General features: G+C 40.4%; 1 protein-coding gene across 3 annotated transcripts in view; it reads right to left on the bottom strand.

The window, feature by feature from the left end:
• Positions 1 to 3,789: 3,789 nt before the first annotated feature.
• Positions 3,790 to 17,961, bottom strand: part of CXHXorf58 (chromosome X CXorf58 homolog) — a 34,020-nt gene continuing 19,848 nt past the window's right edge. For 2 of the 3 annotated variants that reach the window (XM_085008760.1, XM_085008759.1), the window contains 4 exons: positions 14,091 to 14,222; positions 8,045 to 8,274; positions 4,866 to 5,028; positions 4,076 to 4,346 (listed from right to left, as the gene is read on the bottom strand). In XM_085008760.1, the coding sequence (XP_084864886.1) occupies positions 4,170 to 4,346; positions 4,866 to 5,028; positions 8,045 to 8,274; positions 14,091 to 14,222 (702 nt within the window). In that variant the 3' untranslated portion in view covers positions 4,076 to 4,169. Of the gene's footprint in view, positions 4,347 to 4,865; positions 5,029 to 8,044; positions 8,275 to 14,090; positions 14,223 to 17,961 lie in introns of all 3 variants that reach the window. The other variant, XM_021080584.2, reaches the window with a different exon arrangement.

The following is a 17,961-nucleotide window of genomic DNA, read 5'->3' as shown; positions in this document are numbered from 1 at the left end:
CTAGGAACCATGAGGTTGCAGGTTCTATCCCTGGCCTTGCTCAGTGGGTTAAGGATCCGGTGTTGCTGTGAGCTGTGGTGCAGGTTGCAGACACAACTCGGATCCCTCGTTGCTGTGGCTCTGGCATAGACCAGTGGCTACAGCTCTGATTCGATCCCTAGCCTGGGAACCTCCATATGCCATGGGAACGGCCATGGCAATGGCAAAAAGACAAAAAAAAAAAAAAGGATAACAATAACTTTTAAGACAAGAGGATGGTGAATAGCATTCTAAAGCCCTTGGATAGTTTGGGAGAGGGGGTGGAGCTATTGATTCAGATTTTAAGTACACATGCTAAACTTTAAGAGTAATCACTAAGACTAGACATAGAGCTATAATTTCCAAAATAATCAAGGGGAAAATGTGGAATCAAAAGAACAATCTGAAAGAAAACAGGAAGGGGGGAAGAGACAGAAAAATCAGGACAGATAGCACAAAATGAAATGGTAAAGATAATTCCACATATCAGTAATTAATTAAAATCACAATAAAGTATAAATGGTCCAAACTGACCAGTTAAATAAAAGAAAGCTATCCTTAGATTGGATTAAAACAAATCAATCCAGATACTTACTGTTATCCTAGAAAAAACATGAAACCCAAAGACATGGTATATTAGAATAATTAATGATAGCTGTCCTAACAAACGACCCTTAAGTTCCCTGGGGCTTAACACAACAAAGTTTATTTCTTGCTCACATCACAGTTCATCATGTCAGAGGGCTTCTTTGACTGTTACTCCTTCAATCGGTGACACAGGAATCAAGATCTTTCAATCCTGGTTCTACCATTTTGTAGGTTTTTTTTTTTCTCCATGCCATGTGAGCAGGGGGAAGAATGCATCGAAGACCATCTATGACATTTAGGGGCCAAATGTAGAAGTCTCTATATCACTTCTGCCTATATTCTTCTGGTGGTCCCATTATTACTGTAAAAAGAGCTAGGAAATGTAGTTTTGTGTTCCCAGGAAGAAGAAATGGAATTAGTGAGCACCTAGCCAGTCTCTGACACAAAAATGTTGAAAATAAGAAAAAATGGAAAAGGATACGCCAGGTAGACACTAACCAGAAAAAGCTCTGTTCATAATGGACAAAATAGTCTGCAAAGAAAAATGTGTTATTAGGAATAAAGATAGGAAATACATAGTGATAAGAGATTCAATTTGCCAGGAAGAGATGCAATTTCTGAAATTATATATGTACCTAAAGATATCTTCAAATAACATAAAACAAAAATTGACAGAATCATGAGGAGAAATCAACATGTCCACCACCACCATAGGATACAACAAATCTTTCTCAGTAATTGATGTCACACAGACCGAAACTTAGTAGCGTAGTATAGAAAATATAAATAACACAATTGATAAGCTTGATCAAAAGGACATGCACTAGGAGTTCGCTGGTAGCCTATCGGTCAAGGATTCAGCATTGTCACTGCTGTGGCTTGGGTTAGATCCCTGGCCTGAGAACTTCTGCATGCTTCAGAAAAAATGACATATATAGAATATTGTATCCTAACTATAGAGAATGCACATTTTTCTCAAGAATATAAGAAAGACATAAATACTGACCATATACTTGGCTACAGTAAGCCTCAACAAGTTTCCCAGAATCAGTATCAGACAAATCATATTCTCTAATTACAGTGCAAATGGGTTAAAAATAAATAACAGAAAGATAACCAAAAGAAAGCAGAACATGTATGAAGATGTTCCTCCTCACTCTAGTGTTAATTACCTACAATAGTAAAAAATTAGGATCAATGAAATATCCAGTGATGTGGGCTTGATTAAGTAAATTATGCCTCATCAACCCAATGGGGTGTCACGTGGCCATTAAAAATTACTAATTTTGAAATAAATCATATTTAAGATATAATATTAAATGAAAACATAGAATCTGTATTACTTATGATTATGACGTGTGCATTTTGACAGATTAGAAAGATATGAGCAAATTAAAGCGGTTGTTATAGAGATAAGATTATATGTCATTTTACTTTTATCTTTTTTTTGCCCATCCCATCCAGGGCATGTGGAAGTTCCTGGGCCAGGGATCAAACCTGCAGCACAGCAGCAACCCAAGCCACTGCAGTCACACATCGGATCCTTAGCCCACTGTGCCACAAGGGAACTCCTGTAATTCTACTTTTAAAAGGATTTTTTGTGTGGAGTTCCCATTGTGGCTCACTGGTTAACGAATCTGACTAGCATCTATGAGGACACGGGTTCTGTCCCTGGCCTCATTCAGAAGGTTAAGGATCCAGTGTTGCTGTGAGTTTTAGTGTAGGTTGCAGACATCGCTCAGATCCTGAGTTGCTGTGGCTGTGGCATAGGCCAGCAGCTGCAACTCCAATTTGACCCCTAGCCTGGGAACCTCCATATGCCGCGGGTGTGGCCCTAAAAAGCCAAAAAAAAAAAAAAAAGGATTTTTTTTTGTGATGTGGTTATATTGTTTAATGTGTATTAAAAGAATAGAAGACACATCTCTGGCAGCTGATATCCATTATCCCTTTCTTTTACAACAATCAGATTTTTAGCTGGGTACATAATTGCCCTAAACAAGAATATTTCTGGAGTTTCCGTCATGGTGCAGTGGTTAACAAATCCGACTAGGAACCACGAGGTTTTGGGTTTGATCTCTGGCCTTGCTCAGTGGGTTAACGATCCAGCGTTGCCGAGGGCTGTGGTGTACGTCGCAGATGTGGCTCGGATCCCACGTTCCTGTGGCTCTGGTGTAGGCTAGTGGCTACAGCTCCGATTAGACCCCTAGCCTGGGAACCTCCATATGCCGCGGGAGCGGCCCAAGAAATGGCAAAAAGACAAAAAAAAAAAAAAAAAGAATATTTCCCAGCTTTGTTGCTAGGGTTTATGATGGGACAGTCATAGTTAATGAAATCTGAAAAGAGGGTGCCCTTAAATGTAAAGAATCTATCCTTCCTTTGATCTTTTTCTTCATCTCACCTCATTACCTGGAATCTTTCTTAGCTTTGTTATTGCACATGCTATGGGTGAACTGGATCTGATATGCATTTGATTGGAAGAGGAACTGCATTCTAGTTTAATGAATGAGAGTATGTGTGACTCATGAGGACAAATGTGTTTTTTCTATTCAGCCACTGTCCAGTACAAGCTCTGAAAACAAAAGGATTAGCAATCTTATTTTTGGAAATTGAAAGAGGATATGTTAATATTGAAGAGTACACATTTATGTCAAATATATTCTAGTGGGAATTATACACACTCCCCCCTAGTTTTCTTTATAATTTTAGACAATGTTTTAGCAGAGGATGAGATCCTTTTATAGGCTGCTTTGCCTGAGTTAATCAGGAATCAACCTCCACATTTTAAATGTTAAGCAAAATCAAAAATTGTATTTTTAAAGTTCAATAAATAATGTGCTTTAATTATCACAGCCTCAGGTAAGGTTTGATATAATAGCCTGGATCACAAAAAAAAATCAATAATTTGTACAATATTAGGAATGAGAATTTATCAGTTCAAAAGGAAACTGATCAATATTACTCAAAACTGTCTTTATACCTAAAAAATATACAAAGTACAACATTGAAGCAGAGGCAACATTCTGCCCCAGGTGCTTACAATGCTCAATAATGATTAGGTATGCTAGGTCATGCCTACTGTAGCAACAACAAATTCACTATTATTTTTATTATAATTCAGAGTAGGTCAATCACAAGCTGTTTTGTAAAAACAACATGCTACTAAAAAAAAAAGACACTGGAGGCTGACTCAAGAGCAGCTTTTTATTCTGTGAATTCTAATATTTATGCTAAGCACGGCCTGTTCAGATATTTTTTCTTAATGAAGGAAAATAAAAATTGAATAAAATTCCAGGGACTCAATACTCATTATTTCTTGAACAAAGCCGTATATAGCTAGGTTGAGGGCATCTAGCTGAAATTATTTATTTAGATTAAAATTCTGTCAGTAAAAAATATTTGTACCTATGGAAATATAAAAAGGCTTTAAAATCTGTCTCACATTTGGTTAAGAGAGCATACTGAGGGCTCGTTTGTATTTTCTGTTCCTTTATGCACATACTCATCATTTATGGAAAGACAAGCAGATTGTTGAATAACTTGGTTTCCTGTCAATTAGTTGTGCATTAACTTGATGGAGAATTATTAACATACAACTCTTGACACCAGGCAAATAATTCCTTTTCCTCTTTTTCCAATTCGTCATCTGACATCAGTTCACTAACTTTCACAATGTCAAAAGATGGGGTGGAGAGGATGATTGACTGTTTTTGCTTTGGGCCCGGTATGTCCTTTTGCGGTTCCTAGGTAGAATTATAAATAAAAGCAGAAAGGTTTTTATATTTGACTGTTCATACTTAGCCTCATCTCAAAAAACTTATAGCAGATTTTTTTTAATCGGCAAAGTAAAACGTGAATACATGTTCACTGTAAATATTTCTGCAAGGTAGTATACTGAAGCTGATTTTCTACACTCTAGTTCTTAGTAAGTGTAGATAGAAATGACTTCCATTTTAAGAAAAGCACCATTAGAGATGTGCTGAACCAACACTGTCAACATACAGAAACAATAGGGGTTTTTTGCCAACTCATGCTGATGTGGAGCCAAAATGGCTGGTATTTATTAGAATAGCTACTTATATTAAGAATTTTTAAAATATGTGTTACCAAGGGGAATGTAGCTTTATACTCTCCATGTATATACCAAATGTCTGTGTTTCATCCTTGAACTTTTAGATTAGGAAAATTCTACTTAAGGAAGTAGAATTACTTACACTTTGAATATTGTCCAAAACAATGAATTCAGTACAAATTAAACTTACAGTTCCTGCAGAAGCATCTTTTTCTTTAGCCATCTTATAAGCTTTTTTCATTTTTTCAACTTTCATTTGAGCTTGCTTGGATCGACGACCCAGATGTTTAATTTGACTTTGCTGTTGGTAGGGTCGATACAAAGGGTGAAGACTTGAGAAGCATGAAGGGCGCCTAAGAATATTTGTAGTACAAACAGAAAAAATTGCACAAAGTAAAATTTAAATGTAAAGCAAGTTCCAAATTTCATTAAAGCATCCTCTAGCAAATATATCATAAACCTCAGTGCTTAGAGCAATATTGCATGTAAGTTTTTAGGCCAAAGTTACCTTTTTTGCTTGACTCACATAGCATAGTTCTTTACCTATGATGGTGGTGAAAATGATAAAGTGTGGCAGCAATTTAAAATCAGTTTTCCTGGAGTTCCCGTCGTGGCGCAGTGGTTAACGAATCTGACTAGGAACCATGAGGTTGCAGGTTCGATCCCTGGCCTTGCTCAGTGGGTTAAGGATCTGGCGTTGCCGTGAGCTGTGGTGAAGGCACGGCTCGGGTCCCGTGTTGCTGTGGCTCTGGTGTTGGCCGGCAGCTATAGCTCCGATTCGACCCCTAGCCTGGGAACCTCCATATGCCGCGGGAGCGGTCCTAGAAAAGGCAAAAAGACTAAAATAAAATAAAATAAAATCAGTTTTACTGGAAAACTGTAGTAGCCATTTGAATTTTTTTGGAAATATATATCATATACTAATAACACCAAAAAGTATTAAATTTCATAACAGCTGAAACAAGTTGTTTTTATCAGTGTTGGGACCAGACACAGTTGGTGCCATGTTCATAGTTCCCTTGGCTTACCACTGCAGGGCACACAGGCTCAACTTCCAACTGCAAGCATCAGCCTCACTTAGCCTTAGAGCTTTCTCTCTCTCTCTGTCTTTTTTCTTTTTGGCCATGCCTGAGGCATGCAGAAGTTCCCTGGGCCAAGGATCTAACCCATGCCACAGCAGTGACCCAAGCTATAGCAGTGATAACATCAGGTCCTTAACCTGCTGAGCCACTAGGGAACTCCAGTCTGGAGCTTTCTTATGAAAACAAGAGCTCATGTGCAGGGAAAGCATCCCAGAATTAACACTTCTCCTCCTAAGCCAGCCTTAACCAATGACTAATGGGTGTTGATATACAAATATCCCAACTCCCTCGCCTGCTGAGGGATCACCTGATTTGCACATCTACACTGGCTACGACAGTCCCAGAAGGGATTAAGCCCCAGTTACCCACAGTGATAACTTGTTTGTTAATATAACACTGTTTCGGCTGCCTGCACTTCCCGTTTCACTTCTCTGCCTCCTTTCATCAGTGGTTTCCAGGATCACCCCCCAAATAAACTACTCATACTCAAATCCTTATCTCAGGGTTTGCTTCTGGAAGAGTCCAAACTAAGGCTGCATTCAAAAAAAGCCTTTAACAGAGTACTTTTCCCTCTTCAATTGACTTAGAATTTGGCTACTTATTTGGTTCTTTAAGTGACCCATTCTTGGATAATCAGTAGCAGGAGTCTAAATAGCAGGGAACTTATAGTTATATATGGTGGCAGAGAAAATTACATCATTTATTTGACCTTGGTGGTAATAGGGTTAAGTTCCATATTCAGTGCTTACATGGATGAGTTAGAGAAAATCTATTTCATGATGACAGACTGTGCTCTACACCAGGCCATCTGTCTGGCAAATGTATAGCCTTGATCATAAAATAAATGGGCTAAATTATGTTATTGGGTCGGCACCCACTCATCTCTACTCCCAGTGCGTTGCCTGACAGAGGGTCATCAGTGTCTCTTCATGTATTACAAGACTATTTTTCATTTCAAATATGACTGTGTGAAATAGACTACCAACAGGTCCTTGTCAGTCTTATTATCTCTTATTTTTAAGGGAAAAAAAGCTTAATCTGTAAATAAGATGGGCTAGGTGAGACTTGGCAATGGAAAAGAAAAAGGAATATAATTGGCGCAGTCATAGTCTGTCTATGTGGTTTTAGGTCATAATAGAGACTATTTTGCTATGACACACTTTTCTATAATGTGAATTGGCTCACATGTTATTGGTAAAGAAGAGAATAATGTGACTGCAATTTATATGCAATTTATCCTCGGCAAAGGGAGCCAGAATAGCAAGAGTAGAATTATAACCTTCAGTAGAAAAGGAAAAAGTCCTTCTCTGCATAGCATGAGCAAAGGAAGCCCTCTTGGCTGCATTTATGAAAACAAGAATTGGAGTTGCTGTCGTGGTGCAGGGGAAATGAATCCGACTAGGAACCATGAGGTTGCAGGTTCAGTCTCTGGCCCTCGCTCAGTGGGTTAAGGATATGGCGTTGCCATGAGCTGTAGTGTAGGCCAGCAGCTGTAGCTCCGATTTGACCCCTAGCCTGGGAACCTCCATGTGCCACGAGTGTGGCCCTAAAAAGCAACCCCCCCCCCGAAAGAAAACAAGATTTAGCACCAGCACTTAGGGGTCTCTCCTCAGAGAGGCACTCCCCCGACACAATCCACCCTTATTACCTTCTATTGTAATCCCTACCTTGGGTGGTTCATGGTTCTTGGCAGGTCACAGTGCCTCTCGTGTCCACTTAAAAGGCCACCACACTGGCCCAGGGCTCCACTTTCATCTGCACTGTCTTGGTGCCTACTACCTGCTCTAAACCAAGGGTCACCAGCATTTTCATTCTGTCGTAGATTTTTTATATATGCTGTGGTGGCCTGTCTGGTGGTATAAGTTATCTCCCCAGGTATCAACTGGCCTTTTTCTTAGTGCTCTGTTTACAAAGTTGCATAATTTTTTTTTTAATCTTTTTAAGGATGCACCCGCAGCATGTGGAGGTTGCCAGGCTAGGGGTCCAATCGGAGTTGTAGCCACCGGCCTACGCCACAGCCACAGCAACGCGGGATCCTAGCCACGTCTGCAACCTACACCACAGCTCACGGCAATGAGAGGGATCAAACCCGAGTCCTCACGGATGCTAGTTGGGTTTGATAACCACTGAGCCACCACGGGAACTCCCAAAGTTGCATAATTTTGAGCAATCTGCCCCAACACTGTTTTTCCCATATTCTCTGTTATCTTTCGTGAGCTATTTGGCAGAATGTGAACATTTCCAGAAATGCTCCTAGTATTGTAACCCAGTGAAAGATCATTGTTACCTAACTTCAGAAACAATCTGTAGCTGGCGCTGATGAATCTCTTCCGTTTTCGGTCTTTGCAATAGATACTTCATTTCTTTTTTCAGACGGTTTGAGATTATTCCAGTCTCCGCGTAATCAACTATGTCATACATTATCATTGTCCTGGGAATGTTTTCGAGGTTTAATCTTCGCCAATAGTTATTTCTGCCACCAGAAGATGCAGGGGTCTCATCCAGAAGACTGGAATACTATATGGAAAAAACAATTAAACATGATTGGCTATGGTGCTCTAGAATGTTTTTAGACACATTTCCTAAAGTTTCACTCAAATGTTACTTCATCCAAAAAGCATTCCTCAATCTCATCTGTGAATTTTATTGACATCTCTGATGACTCTTCTTTTTTTTTTTTTTTTTTTTTTTTTTTTTTTGTCTTTTTGCTATTTCTTGGGCCACTCCCGCGGCATATGGAGGTTCCCAGGCTAGGGGTTGAATCGGAGCTGTAGCCACCCGCCTACGCCAGAGCCACAGCAACGCAGGATCCGAGCCGCGTTTGCAACCTACACCACAGCTCACGGCAACGCCGGATCATTAACCCACTGAGCAAGGGCAGGGACCGAACCCGCAACCTCATGGTTCCTAGTTGGATTCGTTAACCACTGTACCACGACGGGAACTCCCTGATGACTCTTCTTAACGACTACTTGATGTTCTAGCTATTTGTGTATATTTTAGCTCCCCTACTAGAAGGCAGGATCCTTGTCACACAGAGTCATGCACATAGTACCACATTCACTATTTATTTAATGCTTAAACATTAGTATTTATTTAATGCACTAAATATTTATTTAAGGCATAAAGATTAAGCCTTCAAGGCAGACATAACTCAGATAAATTAAACTGAGGATGGGCCTAAAAACTGAAAATAGTTGTGTGATTTACATACCTGGCAGTGCTTGTTTGTGACATGCTTGCATTAAGAGGACATTTGCACAAACCTTTTTAGAAATAATCAGTTCATCTCTGGTGCTAAGTGGTGAAGTTCATTGTCTTTATTTGGAGTATTTGGACTTTTCTTTTTTAAAAATTTAGAATAATAAGGAATTATAATATGTAAATATATATAATGAATTCACCCTTATCAATATTCTTTTTTTCCTCTTGCTGTGGCATGCAGCAGCTTGCAACCTTCATTTAAGAGACAGGAATAGGGTAAGAGGAGCTATGATGCTTGGAAATGGAATAATACCTAGGCATTTAGGGTATGCCATACACACACACACACACACACACAAGCAGTCTCCTTTAAATCATTTAGGCATGCACAAATTTTAATTACCACCATTTAGTCAAATAAGCTCAGTCCTTCAATGATATAGTTCAGGGAGTTCCCATTGTGGAGCAGTGGAAACAAATCCGACTAGTATCCATGAGGATGCAGGTTTGATCCCTGGCCTCACTCACTGGGTTAAGGATCCCATTGTTGCTGTGAGCTGTGGTGTAGGTCACAGACGTTGGCTCAGATCCCAAGTTGCTATGACCGTGGAGTAGGCCAGCAGCTGTAGCTCTAATTCAACTCCTAGCCTGGGTTTCCATATGCCGCGGTGCAGCCCTAAAAGAAAAAAAGTTCAAATTTCAATTACCACAGTAGAACTGAGTAAATGCATAAAGTATAAACTCAGCTGCTATCTCTTCCATCCATAGATTACCACAAAATAACAGATGTGCATGGTGGTAGATGACAAATCATGCCACTTCTTTCAAGGTGTGTCAGTGATTGGTCACTATAGATCTCCTATTTAGTTCACACACAGACAGCGAAGTATGTAATTGTGTTGCCTCTTAGTCTTCCAGTGATAAACCCATGTGACATTTTACAAATAAAAATAATCGAAAGAGGGAAAAGTCCACCAAAGAAACAAAAAGTGGTAAAGCTGGAAGTGAAATCCAACTTGAACGTAAATAGAGTTTGAGAAGAAACAGGCGACCGTGGGGATGGTGACACTGTCATCCTTCAAGAGACTGTAGCTAGGCTACTAGAGGAACTTGGTGAAGGTGCACTTATTGATATAAATGAAGAAAATGGCTGTGACGAAAAGGATGATGTTTTCTCAGAGGAAGTAATGTTGGCAAAAAAGAACTTTATATTGAAGGAGCTCTGAGATATTTCACTTCAGGTACAAAGGATAAAATATTGGCAGGTGATTCAAACTTAGAAAGGAGTATGACAATCTGCCAGGATACAGAAAAGATGCCCACTCCTTGTTGTAAGTTATATAGAAGAACAAAAAAGGAGTTCCTGTTGTGGCTCAGTGGTTAATGAATCCGACTAGGAACCATGAGGTTTCGGGTTCGATCCCTGGCCTTGCTCAGTGGGTTAAGGATCCAGCATTGCCGTGAGCTGTGGTGTAGGTCACAGACTCGCCTCGGATCCCGCATTGCTGTGGCTCTGGTGTAGGCCAGTGGCTACAGCTCCAATTCAAGCCCTAGCCTGGGAACCTCTATATGCCACAGGAGTGGCCCAAGAAATGGCAAAAAGACAAAAAAGAAAAAAAAAAAAAGAAAGAAAGAAGGAGTTCCCATCATGGCGCAGTGGTTAACGAATCCAACTAGGAACCATGGGGTTGCGGGTTCGGTCCCTGCCCTTGCTCAGTGGATGAACAATCTGATGTTGCCGTGAGCTGTGGTGTAGGTTGCAGACACAGCTCGGATCCCGCGTTGCTGTGGCTGTGGCATAGGCCAGTGGCTACGGCTCCGATTAGACCCCTAGCCTCGGAATCTCCATATGCCACGGGAGCAGCCCCAGCAAAGGCAAAAAGACAAAAAAAACCAAAACCAAAAACAAGAAGGTGAGCACTGTTTAAACTACTAAGTAAAATGAGTTTTTGTTTTTTATATTTATTGAGATTCACATCTCATACAATTCATCCATTTAAAATGTATAATTCAATGGTTTTTAGTATATTTACAGTTGACAAGCTTTTTACAAAGAAGTAAAACACTTTAATTCTCACTGTTTCTAATGTTTTAAATTACAGTACACTAAATAAGTGTTTTTTTCATTTTCCTATGTATTTATAACAGACAGTAATAGTTTTTAATGTTTTTACAAGATTTTTTAAAGGCATGGAACAATCATGATTTTTCCTATTGATCATTAAGTTTGCTCTTCATGGTTTCAGCTCACAAGGTCATTTTTATGGCCCTGTACTACCGTGCAAAATGAAGACTGCCTGTTTATTTCACTTCCTGAGAATGGAGTGGTAAAATGGGTAAACATCTCAGAACTGTCAATGATTTGCTCTGCACTTACTAGCTATATGACCTTGGGCAAGTTTTAAAAAATCTCATTAAACTCTATTTTTCTTATCTGTTAAAGGGTAACATAATTTACAGACTTGAAGATTAAAGGAGACAATATGCATATAAGGAGCTAAAAACAATGCGGTGTCCATAAAGGGCTCAATAAATGTCAGCAATCATCATATCACTCTCTTCCAATATGTCTATCTGGGGAATTTTTTCTATGACACCAATCCTTGGCATAGTCACAACCCTCAAGTATGTGGCTCATGTTCTTAGCAAAGATACTTGGCATTCCCAAGCTCTACTTATTTCCTGGTTCAGTTCCCTAATCTTCTAGGTTAAGGCTCTAAAAGACAGAAAGCACCATTGGGAGTCTCCAAAGCACTGCATTAATTTCACAGTTCACATGGAAGCAACTGAGTGGTCATATATTATTATTATTATTATTAGCTAGAGTTTTGAGATCCCTTGTTTCTTTAGAATTTAGAAAGCAGGGGTGACAATAATACCTACTTCTTAGGGTTATTATGAGAATAAAAGGAGGTATTAGATCAGCATTAGCTATTACTATTCAGGTATTTAGTTTAAGTTCCCTGATTCAGCACTGCTAACTGACCATATGCAAACCAGAAACCTAGGAGCAGTGTTAGACACCTTCCTCTAGCTTATCTCCATGTCCTCAAGGCCCACTGCTTTTATTTTCTAATTATCTCTTACAGCTAATCTCCAGCCTCACAGCTCTAAGCCAAGAAACTACCATCTCTCCTAAAATACTACGGGGACCTCCTAACTAAGAGAAGGCTCTCACTGTCCTCTAATCCATTCTCTACACTGCAGCCAGACAGATCTCTTCACTTATTAGATCACCTCATTTTCTGAAACACTGCACCAGCTTCTCACTGTGCACAGAATCCAGGAGGAAAAAAAAACAAAAAACAAAAACCTTACTATGGTCAAAAGCCCTGCATGAGCTCTAACCAGTCCTCCAGCCTGACTTCGTACCATACCTCTTGTGGTCTCTCTTCTTTAGGCCCACAAACCTGTTTTCAGGCCCTGCAGCTCATCTTTGACACAGAGCCTTTGTCTAGGGTGCACCACCTGCTCAGCCCCAGACTGAGGCTGTGACACATTGTTGAGTGCCTGCCTATCAACCATTTCCCACTTCTCCTTTACTCATGGAGCCCTGTTTTGTTTTGTTTTCCAGGTATGGAACAGATATACATGCTCCTGGAAGGAGGGCCCCAGCACAAGAACCACAATTGTGGTTGATTGAAGTCAATTGTGGGAAATGATCCCATTTCTCTTTACAGTGATTGGTTTAGGGGGAGCACATGATCCAGTTCTGACCAATGGGACTTGAGAAGTAACTTGTTGGGGGCTTTTGGGAAAGAGTTTTCTTCTTTTTTTTTTTTTTTTTTTTTTTTTTTGTCTTTTGTCTTTTGTTGTTGTTGTTGTTATTGTTGCTATTTCTTGGGCCGCTCCCGCGGCATATGGAGGTTCCCAGGCTAGGGGTTGAATCAGAGCTGTAGCCACCGGCCTACGCCAGAGCCACAGCAACGCGGGATCCGAGCCGCGTCTGCAACCTACACCACAGCTCACGGCAACGCCGGATTGTTAACCCCCTGAGCAAGGGCAGGGTTCGAACCCGCAACCTCATGGTTCCTAGTCGGATTCGTTAACCACTGCGCCACGACGGGAACTCCAGAGTTTTCTTCTTGAGATAAAAAGAAAAGGACACTAGGAGTCCCCTTCTTCCTGCCTTTCAATATAATTGAGAATGTGATAGTCAGCTTGTTACTGTATAAAGGAAGCCAAAAGTACTGTAGAGAAGCTGACCCACAACCCTGATGTCCTTGAGCTACAGCATTAGCTATCCTATCCAGGGACTTCCTCCATGTGACAATAAATGTCCTTTATTATTTAAGCCTCTTGTGGTTGGGATATTCTGTTACTTGTAGCAGAAAGCATCCAAACCATAATGGAACCCTTCCTTACTAGATCAAATATCTGTCATGCACTCTTTTTAGCACTATGTATTTATTTTTAATTTTTGTTTTCTTGAGATAAAAATTCAAGTATTCCTGCTGTGGTACCATAGGATCAGCAGTGTCGCCACAGCACCAGGATGCAGGTTCAATCCCTGACCCAGCACAGTGGGTTAAAGGATCTGGTGTTGCCACAGTATGTCTCAACTGTGGCTCGGATCTGATCCCTGGCCTGGGAACTACATATGCTGCAGGGCAGCCAAAAAAAGAAAAAAACATTCACATAGTATAAAATTTACCATTTTGAAGTATAAAATTCTGTGGTTTTTAGTAAATCATGGTATATATTACTATTAATTCCAAAATGTTTTTATCACCCCCAAAAGAAATCCCACATTGCTTAGCTATCATTCCCTAGAGACAAAAAGCCACATATTATATGATTCCATTAATATGAAACACCCAGAGGGACAGAAAGCAGATTAGTGGTTGATAGGGGCTGGAGTGATGGAGGAATGGGGAGTGACCACTTAATAGATATGAGGTTTCCTTTGGGGTGATAAAAAGATTCTTAAACTAGATGGTAGTGATGTTTGCACAACACTGTGAATGTACTTAATACTACTGAATTGTACAATTTAAAATGGTACATTTTATATTATATGTATTTATTTTATCACAATAAACTATTGTATGAGTCTTCCTAGAGGACAGGAGGAAGAAAGCTTATTTTGTTGTTTGTCTGTTTTCAAGCTCTAAATCTAAGTTCCATACCTGCATGTAATCTTTCAGAGTGACAATATCTATTTCATCAGTTATTTTGAACTTCTGGAAAAGACGTTCATCTTCCATAATTTGATGATAAAATTTCTTTTTCCCCATTATTTTGCAAACATCAACCACTGCCTATAAAGGGAAAAGAAAATACTTTTAAAACAGTAGTATAATAGCAATAACTATCAGCATACACTTTACATATTTTTTGTGACAAATACATCAAATACTGTTCCTTTCTTCTGTAGCTTGCTATTCAAAAAGATTGTATTTAAAAGAAGGGAATATATAGGATTTTTAAACCACTTAAAATTTGTTTCCATCACCATCTACATAGTTTTAGAATGTAGCTAGAGGAGTACCTGAGTCTACAATCCTCAGAGGACCACAGTTTTGTTTCATTTTATTTTTAAATCTGCTTCTTTCCCCTTAAAAAACATGATTTCCCTTTAAAAAATAAACCAAACCTCTAACGTCGTTCATGCTGTCAATGCAGAGAAAACTCATCTGGTTATTAAGCAGGTTGCCCTAGGAACCGCAATGAAAAGTCTGGGGCCAGCTCCCTTTTATGTGGTAGTTCATACATCGCCCCCAAATGGAAACATGTACGTTTGAGAGTGCTGAGACCTCCCTCTCCTTCAGGCTTCATTCTCAGTACTGAAAGAGTAGCAAACAAAGAGTTTTTTCCTCTCCCAAATATTAACATTTTGTACTCAAGAAAAGCACCTGAGAGGGCAGAGACAGAAGGATCACAGAAAACATGGAGGCTCGAATCCTATCTGGCTCTATTTGCACCATACCCTTCCACGTATACCTATACTTGTGTTTAGAGCTCTGCATAGACCGTGAATGGAGACTCATGTGCTCCCCACCCTCCTTCCCAGCCCCCATGAGTATGTGCTGACTCTTTCACTACATATTTTTATATTACATATCTGTGCTTCTGGCCATAAAGGTTATGCTTATGTGAAGGGAGACTGGAGTAGATTCTGGTTCAGCTTCTTTTTTCCTTTGTGACTCAGAATGTGATACTGTGAAAGTATGGGAACTCTGCATTCTGATGATGATATAAGGCTGTAGAAGAGTGGTTGAGACAGGACTGAAACTCAGAATTTCTATTCTTTTTACTTAACACACAATACAACAGCAAACCTTAATATATTTTCTATTTTGATTCTCACTTTTGTTATCCAGAAAATTTCTTTATTTAAATTCCAAAGCTTAGAGCACAGACACATATGGGAAATGAAAGAAAATATTCAAATGGCTGCAGTTTTATTCCTAATGCACTAAACTGAAAGGACAGAAACAGCTTACTAAAAATGTGATGGAACCTTCCTTTAGGCAGATCATTTTTGTTTTCTGCTTCATTAGTTTCTTCACACACTATACATCTAAAGAAAAGTAAGTATTGGCACGTATCTCCACTATGCTTTCTTGCAATTAATTTCCTGTGGGTTCTAATTAACCATCTCCACAGCGACACTAAAGGTAAAAACAAACAGTTGTACACTGAACAGGTCTTAAAACCATATAATTCCTGCCTAGAGAATTTCTTTAGATATAACTATAGTTTACTTTTGCTCAAGTTACTTAAAAAGGTATTTCTTGTCAGTTCTTCCCTACTCTACTCCGCTCAGCGTCAGCACCAAGCTCTCCAAGCCCCAGTTTCCTGTATGTACAGTGCCTCAGCTCTGTGGCTCAGCTGTGTCAGGCCCATCCTGGTCTCTCAGCCAAAAAAACCCCAGCCTGGCAGCACAGGGCAGGCTCACTGCCCACTTGCGACAGGGGTTTGAAAAAAGTTTGCCCTCCAGTGGCCAAGATTTTCTTTCTCAGACATTGGCCATGTATGACCAGATTCAGGAAAGTCCTTCTGGATAGTAAGGGATAGGAATGAAGAGCCCAGCCCCAGGAGAAAGGGAAGGGTGAAAAGTAGGCAAGGATTCCAGGAGAGCAGCCAATCAGACTAGGATTCAAGAGGCAGGTTCCATTCTTGGTGGGTGACTCAAAGGGTCCAAGGGGGGCATCTCTATATTTGACAGGTCTCTGAATACCTAGCATCACTGTGGCCCAGAAGTCCTCACAACCCTGCAGCTACTTGTTGGCCTAGAGCTACAGTTGATCATGTCAAGTTACCCTAATATCTCAAGGCACTTCCCTGCCTGGCCGGAAATTCTCACTCATGAAGATAGTAACAACTGGTATCTCTGAATGGGAATGAGGTTTCTTGTTTTGGAACCGTTCAGTTAAATACAGGCTCAGAATTAACAAAACCGCCATGACTGCTGACATTGTTTTAACCTTGAAGTGTACACAGTACAGTGGAAATACGGAGAAGTGTTCTATTCTCAGTTCTGGCTCTGATGAGCCTCTCCAAGTTCCAGCTTTCACAAAGGCAAAATGAGAATGACATGCACCTTATCAGAGTTATCCAGGGGCCATATAAGACAATGTACTTAGTGGGGTTCCTGACTCAGAAGTGGTTAAGAGCATGGGCTCTGGAGTCAGGCTCTCTGGGTCTTTTTTTCTCTTTTTTTCTTTTTTATCTTTTTATGGCTGCACCCATGGCATATGGAAATGCCTGGGCCCGGGATGAATCCAAGCCGCAGCTGCGACATACATCACAACTGTGGCAATGCTGGACCCTTTAACCACTGTGCCTCTGTAGCTACCCAAGGCACTGCAGTTGGAGTCTTAACCCACTTCGACCCAGCAGGAACTCCCAGGCTCCCTGAGTCTTGATGTCAGTTCTTTCACTTTGTAGTTGTGAAACCTTAAGCAAGTTACTTATTCTTTTGCTTGTTTGTTTGTTTGTTTTTGCTTTTTTAGGGCTGCTCCCACAGCATATGGAAGTTCCCAGGCTATGGGTCTAATCAGAGCTACAGCTGCTGGCCTATGCCACAGCCCACAGCAATGCCAGATCCTTAACCCACTGAGTGAGGCCAGGGATCGAACCCACAACCTCATGTTTCCTAGTCGGATTTGTTTCTGCTGTGCCATGATGGGAACTCCCAAGTCAGTCTTTTAAAAATAATTAACAGAATCTACATCCTAGAGTTTGTGAGAATTAAATGATAATGCACATAAAATGTTTAACATCATACTCGATAGTGCTCAGTAAGAGTAGCTATTACTAATAATGTTTTTCCTTTTTACATAAATGCCTAATCCTCAAAAAGAACAGGGATCTTCAACTTAAAATGACAGTTGCTGGACATTAATGTTTAAGAACTGTCAACTGCCCAAAAGTGTCCAGGCTATGGGGGTGGCACCTTCAGGACAGTGCTTGTCAAACTGTATTGTGCCTAGGATCACCTGGGGGGGGGTCTTGTTAAAATGCAGATGTTGATTCAGTGGGTCTGAGGTAGGGCCTGAGAGCCTGCATTTCTAATTTATTTATTTCTTTTCTTTCTTTCTTTCTTTCTTTCTTTCTTTCTTTCTTTTTTTTTTTTTTTGTCTTTTCTAGGGCCATACCCGCTGCATATGGAAGTTCCCAGGCTAGGGGTCTAATCAGAGCTGTAGCCGATGGCCTACGCCACAGCCACAGCAATGTGGGATCCGAGGCGACTCTGCGACCTACACCACAGCTCACGGCAATGCTGGATCCTTAACCCACTGAGCAAGGGCAGGGATCGAACCCGCAACCTCATGGTTCCTAGTCGGATTCATTAACCACTGAGCCACGACTGGAACTCCATTTATTTATTTTCTTTTTACAGATGCACCTGTGACATATGGAAGTTCCCAGGCCAGGGGTCAAATCAGAGCTGCATTTATGACCTAAGCCACAGCTTGTGGGAATGCCAGATCCTTAACCCCTGAGCAAGGGCAGGGATTGAACCGGAATTCCCACAGAGATAACTTTGGGTTT

The sequence above is a fragment of the Sus scrofa genome, chromosome X (genome assembly GCF_054392235.1).
Source record: "Sus scrofa isolate SSC_HxYL_T2T_F1_AM1 chromosome X, Sscrofa_HxYL_maternal_Yorkshire_Landrace_v2.0, whole genome shotgun sequence".
Taxonomy (NCBI): Eukaryota; Metazoa; Chordata; class Mammalia; order Artiodactyla; family Suidae; genus Sus; species Sus scrofa.
Note: the sequence above shows the minus strand (reverse complement) of the source record. Positions and strands in the feature narration are given on the sequence as shown.